At 34.9% G+C, this 18,555-nt stretch overlaps 2 protein-coding genes across 10 annotated transcripts; one reads left to right on the top strand and one right to left on the bottom strand.

Moving 5' to 3' along the window:
- Nucleotides 1–100: 100 nt before the first annotated feature.
- Nucleotides 101–3,731, top strand: LOC127951328 (Purkinje cell protein 4-like protein 1). Its single transcript, XM_052549171.1, has 3 exons — nt 101–305; nt 2,080–2,134; nt 3,023–3,731. Exons 1-3 carry the CDS (start codon nt 297–299, stop codon nt 3,172–3,174), a joined length of 216 nt encoding a protein of 71 aa, XP_052405131.1. The 5' UTR covers nt 101–296; the 3' UTR covers nt 3,175–3,731.
- Nucleotides 3,732–5,653: 1,922 nt separating this feature from the next.
- Nucleotides 5,654–16,653, bottom strand: LOC127951322 (uncharacterized). 9 transcript variants are annotated; one of them, XM_052549156.1, is made up of 22 exons: nt 16,551–16,653; nt 15,000–15,069; nt 13,341–13,393; nt 12,577–12,626; nt 12,400–12,453; nt 12,208–12,273; nt 11,919–11,984; nt 11,656–11,724; nt 10,845–10,916; nt 10,654–10,698; nt 10,501–10,566; nt 10,281–10,355; nt 10,104–10,175; nt 9,949–10,017; nt 9,805–9,858; nt 9,523–9,585; nt 9,384–9,446; nt 8,864–8,938; nt 8,734–8,770; nt 8,407–8,458; nt 7,920–8,334; nt 5,654–7,831 (listed from the first exon to the last, which is right to left on the bottom strand). In XM_052549156.1, the coding sequence occupies exons 5-22, from the start codon at nt 12,436–12,438 to the stop codon at nt 7,250–7,252; spliced, it is 1,980 nt and encodes a 659-aa protein (XP_052405116.1). In that variant the 5' UTR covers nt 12,439–12,453; nt 12,577–12,626; nt 13,341–13,393; nt 15,000–15,069; nt 16,551–16,653; the 3' UTR covers nt 5,654–7,249. The 9 variants fall into 9 exon arrangements, with proteins under 9 accessions (XP_052405116.1, XP_052405118.1, XP_052405115.1 ...); XM_052549158.1 differs by lacking the exon at nt 16,551–16,653 and having other exon boundaries at nt 12,214–12,273; nt 15,000–15,232; XM_052549155.1 differs by lacking the exon at nt 16,551–16,653 and having other exon boundaries at nt 13,345–13,393; nt 15,000–15,232.
- Nucleotides 16,654–18,555: the final 1,902 nt, after the last annotated feature.

The following is an 18,555-nucleotide window of genomic DNA, read 5'->3' as shown; positions in this document are numbered from 1 at the left end:
ATAATAATAAAAACAATTCAACATTTCATTAATAAAAACATTCAAATGTATTATTATTCTAGTACACTGACCAGAGAGAGAGAGAGAGAGAGAGAGAGAGAGAGAGAGCGAGAGCAGGGGCGTGTTTTTCGGGATGAGAGATGGAGATTCAGTTCTCTGCATAATATTCTCGGTTCAGTTGTTCTGACATAATTTTAAAGCACTCGAACAAAGAACTGAAATTTCGATTATTTTTTTTAAGTCGCGTTACAAATTATCCCGCGAACGAAAAACGACATTCGACTTCTCTCAGAACTATGAGTGAGGTAAGTGTTCATTTGTTATTTTTATAAAGTATAAAAGTAAAAAAGTATAAACGTATAAACATCTATAACAGTACGTTCAAGGTAAATATATTCTTTGTTGAGGCAAAAAAAAAGAAAAATAAAAATAAAAGGATCAGGTAGCCTAAATTCAATAAAATATCAGATTGCTTAGCTGTCTAGCTACCTCCAATTCCTCATCAGTAAAGATTCGAAATATAAAAGGGTTGTGTTTACATCTTTACTAAAAAGAAATTAGAGGTGGGTTTAACTAATATGCCATCTACTCTTTGTACATTTTACAAATTTTACATTTTACAATGATTTTTACTCAATGAGAAAATTTAAATCCTTAGATTTTCCTGATTTAAAATGAAAGTGTGGTGCTTTACATTCTTTTGTGTGTCCCATTAATTGGCAATTAATAAGAGGCTCAGGGGAGCCTGACCTTGCTGATATGAGCTTGGCTAATTAGCAGATGGAGATTGTGCCGTGAGGCTCGTGTGTATCACTGATTTGTGAGAGTGAAAATAAAGAGCTGGCTGAGGTAATGTAGCAGAGGAGAAGTAATAGCCAACGCACTGGGAGCCAGCTGGCTGAATGGGATCTTTCCCCCTCATCATCATGTCTTTTAAGTGTGAAAGCCAAAAGTGTGAAAAGTCTTACCTCCATAATACTCATATAACCTACTTTTGGGAAATTGTAAGACAGAAAATAAACAACAGAATGGCATATAGCCTACCAAGAAAACAAAATCTCCTGAGACAAAATTTGTCATGGATTTTATCTGACAGCTCAGAAAGTGGTAGATGTATGCTTTAAATACTACTAGAGAGAGGAAGACAAGGCAAGTTCAGAGTTAGGGTAAGGTGAAAAGGTTCTTTCTTTCCCAAAAAAAGGTGGGGGGGGAGGGATTATAGAGGGAGGGCTGCAGAGATTTGCATTTGAAAGAGTCCCTTGCAGCAAGAGAGTGGATAATATGTGTATATGTGTGTGTGTTTAGGCAATGTCCTATTTCCTTCTCTCTTGAAGATATTTTGTGCTTTACAGAAACTGTAAGAAGTATTTGCAGTATATTAACTGCTAAAAGCAAATATTACAGATTTTCTCAGGTTAACTAACAATTAATTGCTGAAAGTTCACATTAAAGTGATGCACGAAATACATGAATTAATTGACACCTTTTGAATATCAGTGTCTATATCAATAACTCAAATCTAGGGCATCATCTCAAGGCTAATTTGTTTTTGGAATTGAAAAAGCAAGGGCACTGATATACTGAATGCATTTTGGCCTCAAGTTGTTTACTCGCGCTGTGCGCATTGAAAAGGCAACATAAGGATTGTCACGGATTTTAACTTCAGCAAAAATACAAATGCACACTTTTATTTAACCTATTTCAAACCGATAAACATGAACCTCATGAAAGCTCAACTAAAAATGTCAACAAGGATAAATTAATTAAATATATATATATATATATATATATATACACACACACATACACACACTAAGCTTGCATGTTGTGGCGATCCTCTCCAGGGCTGAGTGCCACTGTTCCAGATTGCACGCAGAATTGAAAAAGGAGGATTAAACCGATGGGGATTAAGGGGTCTTTATCGCTTACTATCCTAATACATGACTCAGAAAGCACATATCAGCTTTTAATTTAATGGCAGACCACATAAAAATTCACAAATGTTGTTTTATTTATACTGCATCATGTTTGACTGCTTTCACAACAACAAATCTGAAAGTTGCCATCTCTTTCCTGCAGAACAGTTCATCTGATCCTCCCAACAGCACTCAGGGGCCCACTGCAGATAAAAAAGGTGTGTTTATGCGTTTCCTTACACCATGTTTGAATTCTTTATAATTAACATCTGGAAAATGCCTCCATGTTTTGTGCTCCGCCAGAACTGTATGGTTACATAAGGCCAGGTTTATATTTGTACAAATATAAGTGTAGCCTACCACAAAACAGATGTCTACCAGTCCAGTCTGATTGTTATCTGTTTTTACAATTTTTATCATAAAAGATCAGTTCAGTTCTCTCTCTCTTAACAAAAAAGTATACATGCATACCCACGAGAAGTGAAGCACGCATTTACTCTAGAGACCGTTCTTTATTGCATATCTAGTGGATGTTGGTTATTCCCATAAGGTCAGGGTATATTCAGCTGACTTACCCTTTCATCTCACCAAAGCCCTGATGTTGCAAACTGCATCAGCTAATTAAATGAGCTCATAATAACTTAAAAGAATATTTCATCTAAGAAGATAGTTTAAAGTATGATTCAGCTGGTTTTGACCTTGTATGACTTGTCGGCATGATATATTATATCTGTTTCCTTCTTTTCAAGACAATTCAAGCTTTAAAAAAATCATTATGGGGTTTTACTGGTATATAGTTGTAGAAAAAGGTGATAAAATGCTAACTAATTTCCAGGTTTTGGCCCTAAAAAATACATAATTTCTACGTATCCCTACATATAAATTTATAATACAAGAAAATATTTTAACATCGAAACAAATAGACATGTTCTGATAAGAGATATTAGAATGGTTGCATATTTTACCGTTCTGTGGTATGAAAATGAATAAACATTTTATGTAACAGGATTTTCTCCTGAATTAGGACACACTGACTTCAAAAATGTAAGAAATCCTTTTACTATGTCATCGACATTGTCAGTGTTTCTATGTCATGTGCCCCTCAGCCCCCCAGGAGAAACCGGCGGACAAAGCGGCGATGAACCCTACACAAGAACCTGAAGAAGAGATTGACATTGATCTGGATGCTCCAGAGACAGAAAAGGCAGCTTTGGCAATACAGAGTCAGTTCAGACGCTTCCAGAAGAAAAAGAAGTAGAAAAGGGGACAATGAACGAAAGGTTCAGTGCAGAGGACACACAAAAAAAAAAACCTTCTGCAATATTGGAAATGGAAAGAGATTTAATAAGGAACAGACAGAGAAAAGGGAAACGTCAAGTGTGGGTGGGAAATTAGGGGTTTGGAAAACAAATGATAGCCCTGTGGCATCAGCATGCTGGGTTGATTAGAGTTTAGGACATTCACTTTAAAAGACATTGCAGATTTTAGTCTCGTTGTATTTGTCTAGATTTGTCTCCATCATTTCTCTCCTCTTCTGTAGACATAAAGGTAGGAGTGTGTTACTGACATGCGCAATAAACGTTTAGCATTTAACAATATCAGTATATTTAGTATATCATTGCTGTAATTGATATAAATGCAAGAGTACAAAGGGCAGTAATGATCAAATGGTGTACTGCACCTACAGTAAAACACGCTGGTGTGAATTAGCATAGATATGAAGTAGATTAGTTGTAAATGTATTCTTAGAGGTAGCTCTTTTTGTCTTTCAAAATGATGAGTGTTTAAAAAAATAAAGCAATCTCTGTAACACCATTATCTGTTTAGCATTAGTTAACTACAGTGACATGGACTAACAGTTAATTGCTTCTAATGCATTTATTAATCTTAGTTAATGTTAAGACATTATTAAAAGCATTAACAAAGATTAATAATTATAGTAACAAAGGAACTGCTCGCTATAATTGGTGCTACCAAAATGTCTTTATATCAACTGCAGACCAAACAATGATTATTTGATAACAGAAAAAAATATAATAACCTGACATTTACAGAAGAATTAGCAAAAGCAATATCTTAACATATTTCTGCATTTTTGACAGGTATTTAATCCAGGCATTGTGTAAAATGAAGTTGCTTGTTAATTTAAAATGTATCCATATTCATGCAATTGTCCTTGAAACACATGTGAAACAGGCCAAGTATAATTTTTTTACTCAATTTAATGTATTTTACTGGCTAATTAAATTAAAGTCACATCATATCCAATTAAATTAGCATAATGCCTTTAATTCTTGCTTTATTGCCAGTTGCAGGCTTACAGCGAGATCCTTGAATTTTTGGTGAGTCAAATGAAGATGCTTATCAAGGAAAGTGTACCATTTGATCTATTTTAAGTGTCTTTCTCCTTCCCCTATAATTAAAGCGGTCTCTACAGATATCTCAGAATAGCTCATAATAATGAGAGCAGTCTATAGACACTCATGATTATCTTACAGTTAATGGGACAAATGATGTCTGTAATTGCATTGAGACAGATGTGATGAAAATTATATCTGTTTGATCGTTTTCAAATAGTCGCTCGCAATTCATCAAATGATTACAAGTTATTATTCTGTGTTTTATATAAAGGATGACACATTTTACTAATAGACAGTTATCTTGTCCCGTATTGCTCTCTACTTCTTTTCCTGTGCGTGTGCTATGTGTGCTTGAGTGCTCTAACCCACACTTGTTTCTTTTTTCTCCGTGTGACTCAGTCTAAAATATATATTTCAATAGCAAGAACTGTATGTCCTGAGCTGAATTGTATGTCCTAGGGGCAGTGAGTCCATAGTTATATAAAGTAAAGAGCATTATATAACATTAGTTTGCTTTTTTAACATCAAACCTATTTAATGGGTAATGAAAATGCTTATTGCTTGTGGGTTGTAGTAGTATTTATATAAAGTTGCGAACTAAATTTGTTCAAGCAGAACACAAAGTGAAGGGTCAAAAAGTTCTTGATTATTTCTACTTGTTATTTATAACCCAAAATGTTAAGCTATTTATAGCTATAGCTAGTTTGTTGCTGTCCCCTGCAATGAAGCACTTTCAAGAGTTTATTTCAACTTCATTTCATCATTTAATGAATGCACATTCACTTATGTTTGGGTGCTGATGTGTAGGAAATCCAAATGTTTATTTTGTGAGAGGAGATGATGCCTACACACTTTAATAGTTATTTAAAAACACTACTATAAACAATAGATATAAACTGTATAAATACCAAACATATACAAAAATGTTCTTCAACGGATCTTCAACCCTGCTCCTGGAGAGCTACCATCTTGCAGACTTCAGTTCCAGCCCTGCTCCCACACACCTGTCTGTAACACCTTGATTAGCTGGTCCGGGTGTATTTGATTGGAGTTAAAGCTGAAATCTGCAGGAAAGTAGCTCTCCAGGAGCACGGTTGGAGACCTCTGCTTTAGGCCTATGTACACTCAAGCAGAGAAACATGAGGCACTGTCACAGATGCAACAATTGACGTGAAGAGCAAAGCTAGCATGCATTAAAAGTTCATAAGACTGTACAGTATGGCCTGTATACGGTCTCCCATTTGTCATTTGAGGTTGCAGAAGAGTCCTCAATCCCACCTCTAGCTGTGATTTATGGCTCTGCTGCAGGTGGATTTTATCAAAGGCACTTCAAGGACCCTTCAATGTTAGCAAAAAAAAACACTCAACACTGAGCTTAAAGTAGGAGATTTTATTGTCGATAGATAGATGCTTATCTTGATTTTGTGGGTACGCTGAATAAACTTGAGGAAACATCTGATAACAATGGCTCGACAGCCTGTCGACCTATCTTTAACATGTTTGCCAATAAACATTCATTTTGGATTGAACAAACTGATGTTTTATAAGAGAAGGGTTAGGCTATTTATTACAAAATAAATACCAAAAACGCATTTTGCATTCATTAAAAAAAAATACTTTTATGCATTGCATAAATCCAGAGAAAAATAACACATTTTAGGAAGCATTTTTAAAAATAAATGTTAAATCATAAACAAACTACTTATTATTAGACTAACAGAAAATACAGAAAATGCAGAATATATATATAACAACAATATACATACAAAAATGTATATACAGTAAATGTACAAAAAATAAATAATACAGAAAAATAACAAAAAAACATTACATCTTTGCTGCATAAAGCCCAGCATAAAAACAGAGAAGACAAAATAGAAAAATCCACTTCTATCAACTAGTGTCACCTGCACATACCCCAAAGATTCATGTGTTGGAACACATGAACTACCCACTAGGTCAGCTCCAACAACTGCTCATTTAAAGTTCTCGCACTCATAAAGAAAATATATCTAGATTTACCTAGAAATGTTAGTAGTTCACTCTGTCAGTACTGGTTTAAGTTGGATCCAAGTTGTCCAAAAGAACAATTTGATTAATGTAAAGCCACAAAAGAATGCTTCTTGGATATAATGCTGAAGGAACTGAAAAAAAAATATTTGTGTGTGTGTTGTTAGTTGTGAAAATCTTAATTATAGACTACAGGTCATGGGAAATAGATTGAGGCTAAAGTTTCTGACTCAACCCTTATCCTCTATAAGCCCTTCACATTTTTACAGTGGTTTGTTTTTTTCACACACATTCTCATGAATTTATTTATTTACAGTGCTCACAAGAATGAACTTTATTGATAACCTAAATATCAAAGTTTAATGGTTTGTTTTAAACCCACAACCCTAAACATTTATTTCGATTTTTCATCTGCATACTTAATGGTGATTACCATAGAATATATGTTGATTCCTGTGTGAAGCACACAGGAAATAAAAGATGCATGATGAGTGGAATAATGTTTCTGATGCAGCATTTTGCACCATACTTGGCAAATGTCACGACTTTCACTTGACTTATATAGAATTAAAACTTTAACCTATTTTCTTACTACTTTGCATCCACTGGTATTTAAAAAAAAAAAAACGCAAATCTACTTGTTTTTCTCTTTTTTTCTTACTATATCATCTTTGATTTTTCTGAATAACATGAGTGTTATTAGGCTTCTTTTTTTTCTGTCTCATTAATCCAGAAATATTCAATTCCTCTTATAATTGGGTTTCAGCCCCTTAACATCTGTAAAGTTTTCTATTTTCTATATCTTTCCAGGACCTTTCAAATCAACTGCTTTATTCCTCTTCATTTTTGTGTCTTCCCACTTACCATTTTTCCTTTCAAACTGTTCAGTTTAGTGCTTTTGTTGTTTCCCATATGTTGGCTCACGGATAAGACCCCTTATCGTTCACTCATCTCTTTGTCTCCTCATTTTATTTCTTTTTTCGGGATCTCTTTCTCAGCATCTCGGTTCATTTGCTGTAGCATAGTTTTCTGGTCAAGTTTCTTCTCCAACTGATCGATTTCTTGCTCAAGTAGAGCCAGTTTAACAGGATCTGACTCACAATGGTCTTCATCCTCCTCCTCTTCCTCATATTCTTCCACTTCAATTCCATCCATGGTCTTTTGAAGCTGAGTCTTCACTTTGTTTAGTTCTAGTAGGCCATGTTGAAGCTCTTTGCACACTTCTCTGAGCTTGGAGGCAAATTTGGTCTTAGCACCTTTGCGAAGTTCATTGGAGTCTTTGGCAAGAAAGAAGACATCCAGGGCAAGGAAGAGAGTGGACATGACCCCTGTGGTGATACTGACGGCCTTGGCTGCTTTGGCAGCACCTCCAGCAACACCTAAAACTTTCACAGTGCTGATAAGCCTATCTGTATTTATCATAAGGGCTCTTCCTGCTCGTCCACCTTCCTTCAACACATGCTTTATGTTACGGCTAAGACTTGTGTTGACCACACTCTCAGAGTACCCCTTAAAATCCCATTTCTGTAGGGTGTTCATTCCTTCCTACATACACACACAATAGAAATCAATCAGACTGAGAAAATAAAAGAAACACAGACAGTTGACAAAACAGATGGAATGCTGAACATACCTGCATGAACTCCAGACAATCTCTGATGTCACTGATCTCATTCTGGTAGCCTTGGATCATCTTCTCCACCTTCTTGCGATCCATCTTGGATTGAACCGCATCGGTGATGTTAGCCGTGGCTGAGGTGATACTTCCAGCTGTTGCTACACTTATACCAACCGCAGTGACGATAGTGGAAGTGCCAAAGGTGAAGGGTGCCAAGATGAGGCCGGTAATGGTGGCTATGCCCCCTGCCACACTAGCTACGCCCCCTCCAACAGCTGCACTCACAGTCTTCTTATGAAAGTTGTCAGCAGAGTCTGCCAGAGCAAGCAACTCTAAAATATGATGTTGCAGAGTTGCCCCACGCTGGTTGAACAGATTGACAAAGAGACGGGCAGCCATGAACACACGGTCTGCAGCAGCCTCCACAGTCCTGACAAAACATAAAACAAGATCAGTGGAGGTGATTAGACAATGATTTACAATAAAATCCACATTTACTCACCGCTCCTCATTGTCCTCCTGAAAATTTGCCGTTACATTCCATTCACTCCAACCTGTCAAAAGTCAGTAAGTCATATGAAGTCGCAAACAGTGATCTAAACTAGATATAGTAGGATGAGGAACAAAGATTAACCAATCGTCCAACTGATTAATTTTAGTCGACTTTGTGAGGTCAAGTAGTAGATTGTCTATATTTTACTTATACTTTATAAGTCTAATTATACAAGGATTTCCTTAGCAAGCTGGTCTTCTAGGAGACTAGTCATTTTTGAAAACATGTAGTTTTGCATATCAATAATAGGTAATCAAGTAAATTGACCCAACTTACCCTCAACAGTTTTCCACCAGTCCATCAAGTCATCATCCTGTGAAAAGAGAGCAAGAGAGAAAAAAAATGGTTAAAATAGATATCATAATTCACATAATTACATGATAATGAAACAATAATAATAATATACCTCATCTGTCTCTAAAGAATTTAAATCTGTTGGGTAGGCGGCCATCTCCAGTGGCAGGATTTCAAAAGTACAGTCCTGTAACATTCAGAGAATAAGAATTTACTGTATTTTTCCAACTATAAGTCGCACCTGAGTATAAGTCACATCAGTCCAAAAATACGTCATGATGAGGAAAAAAACATATGTAAGTTGCATTTATTTAGAACCAAGAACCAAGAGAAAACCTTACCATCTTCAGCCGCGAGAGGGCGCTCTATGTTTTCAGTGTAGACTAAAGGAGCAGTGAGCAGCATAGAGCGCAATCTCGCGGCTGTAGACGGTAATGTTTTCTGTTAGTTCATTTCTCTTGGTTTCTCATGTCAAATTAATTTTGATAAATAAGTCGCACCTGACTATAAGTCGCAGGACCAGCCAAACATCAACAAAGTGATGGCATAATAATATGTCAAACAAGTCAAGGACTGCAGAGCAATTAACTCCAATGTCCATAATTTATACTCATTCACATACAATAACTAACCTCATTTTCCCCCAGTTGCTGCATTTCCAATGGCTCCTCAATCATGTCCTCTTGATCTGAATCCTATATAGATTTTAGAGTATGACAGTTGTTTTGATGTAAAATATCAAGTGATATTTTACAAAAGTGTTAACACTACCTGCGTACTGCATGAAAATGTGGGCCTTCTAGGTAGAGTTCTCTTGACTCTAAATGACACAACCTGAAAAAAATGTGAACAGCACATGAGTTTCTGCAGAATGTCAATTGACACTGTAAATAATTTCAGGTGCAAACAAAAAGTCAAATTCCGCTACTGTTGTGGGGAGTAGAATTATAGACTTCAATATCCTACAATATTCCTGCCTATGTATGCCACTTTTGTGATCTTCAGAAGAGAAAACCAGTACTTTTCTATATAGAAAGTGAGAGAGAGGCTTACTTTGTTATTACTGTTAGAGAGTTTCTTGTCATGGTATTTCCTGGGGACAGATTTCTATCAAATAGAGGAAACAGTTCAGCATCTGTTTCACAACATCATCTGTTTTGCAGGCAACTTAAAATCTCTACCAATTTAATAAAGTACCTTTTCAATGCCAGTGTCCAAGACGTTATAATCCCAGTCTGTAAATTCAATGTGCTCGCTTAGTGGGTCCTACATATTGGATAAACTCTCATTTTAATTTCATTAAAAATTATATAAAATCTAAATACAGTAATAAGCAGAGGAAGATGCTTTACCGTTTCAGCAGGAAAACGTAACGCTGGTTTTGGGGAACTGCGGAAAGTGCCACTTCGCTTTCCTGAATTATCCTGCACAAAAAAAAAAGAGTTATTGTGAATAGCAGGTGACTAAGCAATTAGAATAATATGAATATATCCTATTATATAATATAAATAAAAGATTGTGATAAGCACCTTTAAGTTGTTGTTGGAGAGATATAATAGATTGTCATTACAGGCCAGCAGTTTAATGTGTAACGGTGGGCTGTTCTACAACAAGAAAGCTTGTAACTATTGTGCATTATCAACAGGAAGGCAGGAGTAGGAATAAAACAAAATATACACATCCTACATATGAATAAAAAAGACAGTCATATGTTAATTCTCATTATGTTTTCTTGTTGTAGCAATATACCTGTTCAGAAGTATCCTCAGGTCCTCTAGGAAATGTTTTGAGAAAATTAAACAGGGAATTTCCCTCCTAATGAAGTTAGAATGTTAGACTTTGAATTCATTATATATAGCCAATGTGACTGTTGTTACTGAATCTACTGCCATTGTGACTTACAAGATTGTCACTGCCTAAAAAATCACTTTTCAGTGCTTGTTCTTCCTGTAAAGAGACAGAAGACCAGCACATTATTACAAAGTTACAAGAATTATATAAAAACTAAATTTAAAACAGTATTGCAAAATGTAAACTTTAAGACATTAATTTAAAAATAAATGATTGCATGCAAGGCCGCAGTTTTGTCACACCATGGTGTTGTTGTTTTGTGTTTTGCTTTGATCGCCAGCTGAGAGTTCTCCATGTTGTAATGATAGCTCTTCCTGTCAAGAAAGAAAGGAGGGTAACATCAGATATACAGTATTTGTGAGCTAAACCAAAGACAAGCTTAAAAATTGCAGGTTGCATTATTCTGTGTAATGTGCTGTCATCTGAGCTGTTTTTGTGTCCTTAGAGCACTAAATGCTTCTTTTTAAATCCAAACCTATTGTGCAATTTCAAACTGTGTGATTCACATTGAATATTCGGTCTAAGGTGTGAAGTTAGGTGTACTGTAATCACAACAAACCTTAATGCTGTGTTGGCTAGACAGACTGTCAGTGGTGGCAGTGAAGCCATCCTGAGCCCAATCTCTTATACGTTTGCATTATCTTTAATATAAGATCATAATCATGAGCTTAAAATGTATGTGCCACTCTACAGGCATCTCATTTGACCATGAGATTCCTCTCCTGAGGGTTTGCCTGATTTGTGGTCAGTTTCAGTAAGGAAGTCTCTTGCCTCCCCCTAGTGGTAAAAGATGGTAGAGTTTCATGACCTGACACTAATGTGTTATGTAGTCATTTTTATCTGCATAGCATGTATGTAAGACACAATAGATGAAAAAATGGATTTTAGCAACATTCTGGTACCTCAGTGCTGTTGACTCATGTTCAGGTCATTTCAACACTTATAACTGATTATATATGACTATAATGAAATAGCTTCAATTGTCTGTCATAAACAAATATATTGGCTTCAATTGGTTATTTTAATGTCTAAAAGCTCCACCAGATGTTTTACCTCTTGTGCAGGGAGTCTCGTCCATGTTTTAGTTCTTTTAAACAAATGGCTGAAAATGGCAGCTTTCCCCTGACAAAGGAAGAAAATTTGTATTCTATAAATATTTTCATCATAAAAAAGTATGAAAAATATGAAACTTATATATATATATATATATATATATATATATATATATATATATATATATATATATATATATATATATATATATATATATATATATATAAACACCATTCATGAAAAAAGTCAATTAGATGACAGACCTTTGGGTTATCATTGCCTGATGGATGATCATTAAGAGTGGACAGCTCACTCTCAGTAAGCTTGCTCTGGGAAAAGATTCAATTATTCTTCTCAGAAACATGCCACTGCTATAGCTTTTACATATTACTAAATCAGATTCTTCCATGCAGTCTGCCTATATTCCATTCCATTCCATTTTATTTATTGTAAAGCACAATCAATGCAGATTCACAACAGTATTCTCATAAATAAAACCATAATATGAACTCTCAAGTACATTAAGACAAAACATACAATAGCTTTACATACATTAACCTTAATTTTGCTGCTCTCCAACAGACCACCTTTATTGCCCGTGAGTTCACCATTCTGATTCTAAAGAACAAAAAGTCAACTAACCATTGCAATGAAAGCTCAGATGTTACGAGAGAGTCTGGTTCCATCAAACTAATCAGCTTAGTGTGAAAGCTTCCTGTTCCTACACCACATGTATTGTCTCACCTCAGATGAGTGCTCAGCTACGTCTGGAAGCCTGGACATCGAATCTGCTTCTTTCTATAGCACAAGCAGAGGAAAAAACACACAGCAAAACACAAATTGGGAGGTCATTCATATATGTAGTGGCTAAAAAGTATTTGCACATTTAAGTGTTACACAATGACAAAAGATATTGCTCACCTGAATGATCTCCTGTTTTCCTCTGAATTAGTCACTGTCCTTCAACTTACCTATGGAGGAATATTCACCATTAAATCAATTCTATTTACAAATTTGCTAATGCAGTTTATTTTTTTATATATCATGCTTTAAAATGACCTTGAAAGCACATAGCTTTTTATATTTTATTTTCTGAAAAGCCAATTTAATTAGCTAATCTTTACAATATAGAATCATTCTAAAATATTGTGCCTTTTTTTTTATTTTTTTTTTTATATACAGTCAATATTTTACATTTACACATAAACTTATAAAAAGAGGTTTCTCTCTTTGTTTGTTTTTTTTAAGCTCTATGTCATTCACTGGACATTTTCTGGGGTGGACTCTTCTATTGGGGATACATGTCCATTGTTGTTATTCTGTCAGGCCCACAGAGAGTGATATTAATTATCGAAACCAACTTCTTCCACAGATTATGAAGAAATGGACAATCATCTCCAGACATGTTTAAGTGGTTCATTAAATAGTTCATGACTTCCTTTTAAATATCTAACTATAGTTCAAATATTTCCATAATTTCCATAATCACTTCCATAATAAATGCTTAATATACATAATAAATGCTTAATAGACTTAGAAATGCTTAGACTTTTTTTGCCTTCTTTCCTTTTTGTTTCTTTTTTCCATTTTTTACACAATCTTCATGTTCTTAATTTATAGTAAAATGTATCTGTCTTTTGTCTCTCTTTATTAGACAATGTATTAAATGTATTATACAAATAAACTTACCTTTGCCTTTTCATGTTATATTTAAAGAGCTACAGGAAACATTTTTTTCCTGAAATGCAACAAACAGACATATATATATATATAATAAAGGAAAAAATAAATCTATATATTCTGGACTATTTGTGGTTAGCTGACATAAAGCATTAATGGAGTTAGGTTGACTAAATTGTATTTTGAGACTTGAATCTGCTTACTCCCCACTTAATTTTTTTTGTTTTAAATGTTTGTGCTTAAATTGTAAAATCCATCAATTATTTTAGCAGTGTCACTTGACAAAGATATTGTATCATCATATGCCTGTATCCTTTCCCAGTGTTGCCAGATTGTGTGGGTTTCCTCCCAAATTTTTATTTGTATGTGTTAGTAATTATTGGCTTGGGCAGGTGGACAAAATGTTCAAGTTCAAGTTCAAGAAAAAAAAACATACTCAGAAAGCAAACCAGATAAAAATATGAAAAAAAACTGTTAAAGAAAATTACAGAGATCTATTTATATCTACGCGATCCTGTCCTTTATTTTTTAAAAGATCCATACTGGTATATGAAAGCTACTTGTTAGTTTTGACTGTGGAAAGTTATGTTCAATATGAACTTCACAAACACTTCCTCCAGTTCTGTGTGAAATTATAGAGCGACACAAAGGTGATCATTATTGTTGGTAAATTTTTTTATTGTCTGATTATCATACAGTATGCATCAATAAATTACAGTTTTGACTTTCATGGTGTGTGCATGAACGAGTGTGAAATATGAATTATGAATGTGTTGTGATTATGAATGTTTTTTTGAGGGAAGGCTTATCGCTTAATTCCTTGATTACTGTTTTAACTGTGCCAGTGTGCCTACTTTCATATTTTAATCATATGGTAATTATCTTTCATGTACCTATTTCCCCCGAATTTATCCATGGAAAATATATCTAGCGTTTTATTAATACTATTTTATCTTCAATATTTTGTTTTAAGAAGTTAAAAATTGCTCTTATCAACATTGATTGACATTCTATCTAAGTTTTGGGATGTTTTTTGTTATAGCGGGCGGGTTTTGTGAGCTTTAGATGTAAATCGTTCATTCAATCTGGCAACACTGTCTTTGCCTCGTATAACCACGTTACCTCATTTAGGGGAGGTCTGCGCTTCCTGATTCAGTTTTCCCTCTGGAATCAGTTGCACTTCTCATAAGAAAAAAACGTTTACACTAATGTATTATGGTAAAATAATATAAACTTTAAATAAGAAGCGTTACTCGGGTAACACTGCACAAGAGTGCACTTTAAACAATCCTCAGAGCCAGGAGCGCCAGACACCGACATCATTCTTGATGACAAACAACTTCAAACAGTAGGCTATCATACCCGTCAACGCCTCGCGTTCCAGGCGCTTCATTAAATATTCGTCAAGATGCGCTTTGGTTTGCTCGCTTTTTATTCTTTTATTTTCAAACAACAATGTAGAATTATTTTCCCTTTTCGAGTTGACAGCTCGGTCTGTTGTTATTGTGGATTTTTCTAGTCTCAGAGAAAGCGTCTGTTCTGGAATGGCACGTTGCACCGGCGAGACAAACACAAAATAGGCTACTCTTACCGAAACTCAACAGTTTATTTAATAAACACTACAAAAAATATAGTACTATATTTCACCGTACTGTTTTGCCTACCTTAGGTTCCCATACGTACAGCAACAGGGAAACGGCCTGTCAAAACTTTGTCAAGCTCCGCCTGGTTAATCTGTGTGGAGTAAAAACAGCACAGGGGCGGTTGAGCAGGGTGTCGTTGTGACGATGATGAATCATATCTCTTCACTTCCTCTACACAAGTCAAGAAAAGAGAGTTTAGTCCAGGTACTGAGTGTGTTTACTGTTTTTTTATTTTATTTTTTTTTAACAAATTAACCTTTTTTGTTACATAAAGGTCACGTTAAAACCGCATTGAAAACTTTTTTGAAAACCCATAAAAATTACTGGAGAATTTCAACCATCAAAAATATTGATAGATAGATACATATTGGGTCATGGTAAATTTGAAAGTAATTAAATGTAATAAATAATGAATTATTGTTCATCAGGTTGTTTTACACAAAACAATGCACAAAATACAAACCCTCTTTATAAAGCAGCAAATATACCATATACCAAGCAGTGGATATAAAGTCATAAAAACAAAATAAGATCCAGAATTTCCTTTGCGCTCTAATAAGGAAAGTCAGTATAGTTCTAGAACCATTCTATTTATTTATTTATTTATTTTTTTTATTTTTTTTGATATTCTAATTTGAAAGTAAAAATAATCTCAGGGAAGTGTTTATAGAGCTTGTCAATATGGTTTGTCTTCTTTCATAGTGGTGGTCAACTGCAATTCATCTCAGATTATGTTAAATTCCATCAAGCCCTCATGCAGCTGATCTACCTCTTCTCTAATCTTGGCGGACAATTCTGACTTTGTACCATTTTTCAACTCATGGGAGTCCTTGGCCACAAAATAGATGTCCATCCTGACAAAAAGCCCTGTCAGAACACCTGTGGATATACTAGCGATCTGCACAGCACGTGCTGCAGTGGTTCCAGCCGCATTGGCTATCTGCATTGTGAAAGGTGCTAAGATGAGGCCAGTTATGTTAGCAAGACCTCCCACAGCACTGGGGGAGCCACCAGTGATCTGGGCAAATTGGTTTTCTTGTTGAAGCATTCCAGGCCATCAGCAATGGCATGCAGGTCAATCACATGCTGCCACAGTCCTTCTGCCCATTCTGAGAAAAGTTTGTTGAACACACGTATGCCCTTTTGCACCTTTAAAGCTGTTAATGAAAGCCCCGACAAAAAGACAATTGGTCAGTCAAATTCACTTTGTCATGTCACATGCACACATACTGAATTGGGACTTACTTGGCTTCCTCTTTCATGATCATGTTGTCACTTTTGGGCATGTCCTCCCATTATGAAGGGAGGAAAATAGCTAATATTAAGTCCAGATCATGAGGACCACAGAACTTTATTAAAAAAGAATAACTGTTAATCAGATTAAAAAAGTAGATGGGGTGGGTGTTTCTGAAAGTGGACAAACAGGGTAAGTAAACTCATGTTCCGCAGTGTTCCACCAATCTATGATGCCATCAAGATGTGACAGACATATTTAGGATGACTTAAACATTGTATTTTTTTAAACTGTCTCTTCAGAAAACGAAGGCAAAGATCTGTATTTATAGAACTAACCTCATCATCTTCTCTCTGAGTTTCACTTAAACGGAACTCATCCAGCCATTCCATGAGGGACTTCTTGGGGTCTTTAGTGTCAGGGGGAAAAAACAGCAACAAAAACAGAAAGTAGATTTGACAACTAAAAAGGGAACTTGAATGGAAAATTCCAATGCAGAAATTAACAGAAATTGCAGAAGTTGTGAGTCAAGTATGAAAGTAGTGTGTTTGTATGGCTTTTTTTTTTTTAATAATAATATTTTTTTTTAATGCAAAATAATGTAAGCACAGAATGTTTCCTTTAGAGGCATTTTTTTTTTCTTATTAATGTTTGCAGACTTATAATTCCACTTACTTTTGCAATTGTTTGATAGGCAAGCCTGGATAATTTATTGTCACTGACCTGTAGGGTAAAACAGTTTATGAAGGCCTCGCTGGGTTTAGAGTATAACATCTTTCAGCTCTCTTTCTTTGCCTTGTTGAGACTTGTTTTCAATGTCACAAGAGTTATTGATTAAAAGAACTGCTAGGACATTAGCACCTCTGCAAGGTCACTGCCAAAGTCTCTATTTAGGTTTCCATTCTTCTCCTGCATCTTCTTGTTCTAAAATCACAGCAAATGTTTTCATTAACTAACAACTGTGAACATATAAAAAAAAAAAACTTGAAATAAAATGTTTACCTTTCCTGCAACCTGTGACATAAATTGGTTTCTGTGTTTCTTTTTTTAAATCCTGTCATGTAATGATGAGTAGAATGCATATAACCCTATGATTCAGAAATTACTTTGTAATTTACTTTGTAAAAGTGTTTATCTGGCCTATAATCTATGACAGAATGTGCCATTAAAAAACTTTAGTTAACCCTTTGTGTGTGCACAATTTGCTGCATGTTTCAGACAATTATTTAAATTGTAGCCTCACAATTTGCTTTGTTTTTGAACTACTCAACCTCTGCTAGATGATCTCATATAACAATTTGAGTCATATTTTACACAGCATTCTGATGTGCATGTGTCTACTTGCCTTTTATCTTAGGCTAAGCCAATAAAAACCAAAAGGTATTGCTGAAAAAGCCCAAAGGTATGCTCAAATAACAGCTTTCACACCAAGCAAGACTTGCACAAGATTCCTAAATGAACAGGAGCAACTTCACCAATCTGTTATAACATGTTTTCTTTACATTATAAACGAGCGCAGAGATGAAATTGCTTATTTACCTGCTTATGTTGTTTGGCTCTCAACATTGACCAGCTCGTGTGTACCTAAACCAGAACCTTTATCTTTGATATAAAAGAGAAAAGTGCATTTGTGACTAACATTTGATTCAAATGCCCATGTCTTTTGGGACTGACTGGATTAAAGGCAGTCCTAAGAGCCACCCAAAGATGTGTATAATAAATCTGATCTGTAATATATGTACTTAGCCATCAAATAATTTACAAAACTGAGTTGCAATCTTTGAGAAAAAATGTATGCCCACCTGTATAGAACATGTTTATCCTCAGGTTTCTCTCTGGGCTCCAAGGACTGTTGTGTTTTTCCATGCCCTGCTGGGGAAGCACACTCTTAAAAATTGTCCCGTTAAAAAACAGTAAGTAACTGGCAGCACAGTTGCCAGCAAGTTACTGTTAAATTAACAGTGTCTTGCTGTTGTTGAAATTTACAGTTTGTTACTGTTTTTGGAAATACAGCATAAAGCTGTTATTTTATAAATTAACAATAAATTACTGTCAAAAGCATTAACAGTTAGTTGATGTTTTTTTTTTCTTTTAACTGTAAACTACAAACTACACACTGCTAAGAAAAAAAGGTGGAATTATTTTTCTAGATATTTCTTTAATTTTATGAATTAACCCTTTGAAGTCTTGCTATAAAACCATGTTTTAATACAACATACAGATATAGCCTTTGAAACATTAAAAATTCAACACAAAGTGTAACTTCAAATTTGTTTTATTAAAACTTGAAAAAAAAAGCCACTTTAAATCACAAAATATTCTCAAAATTAGTGGCTGATGCAA

Source organism: Carassius gibelio, chromosome B2 (assembly GCF_023724105.1).
Source record: "Carassius gibelio isolate Cgi1373 ecotype wild population from Czech Republic chromosome B2, carGib1.2-hapl.c, whole genome shotgun sequence".
Taxonomy (NCBI): Eukaryota; Metazoa; Chordata; class Actinopteri; order Cypriniformes; family Cyprinidae; genus Carassius; species Carassius gibelio.
This window is presented reverse-complemented; position numbering and strand designations above follow the sequence as displayed.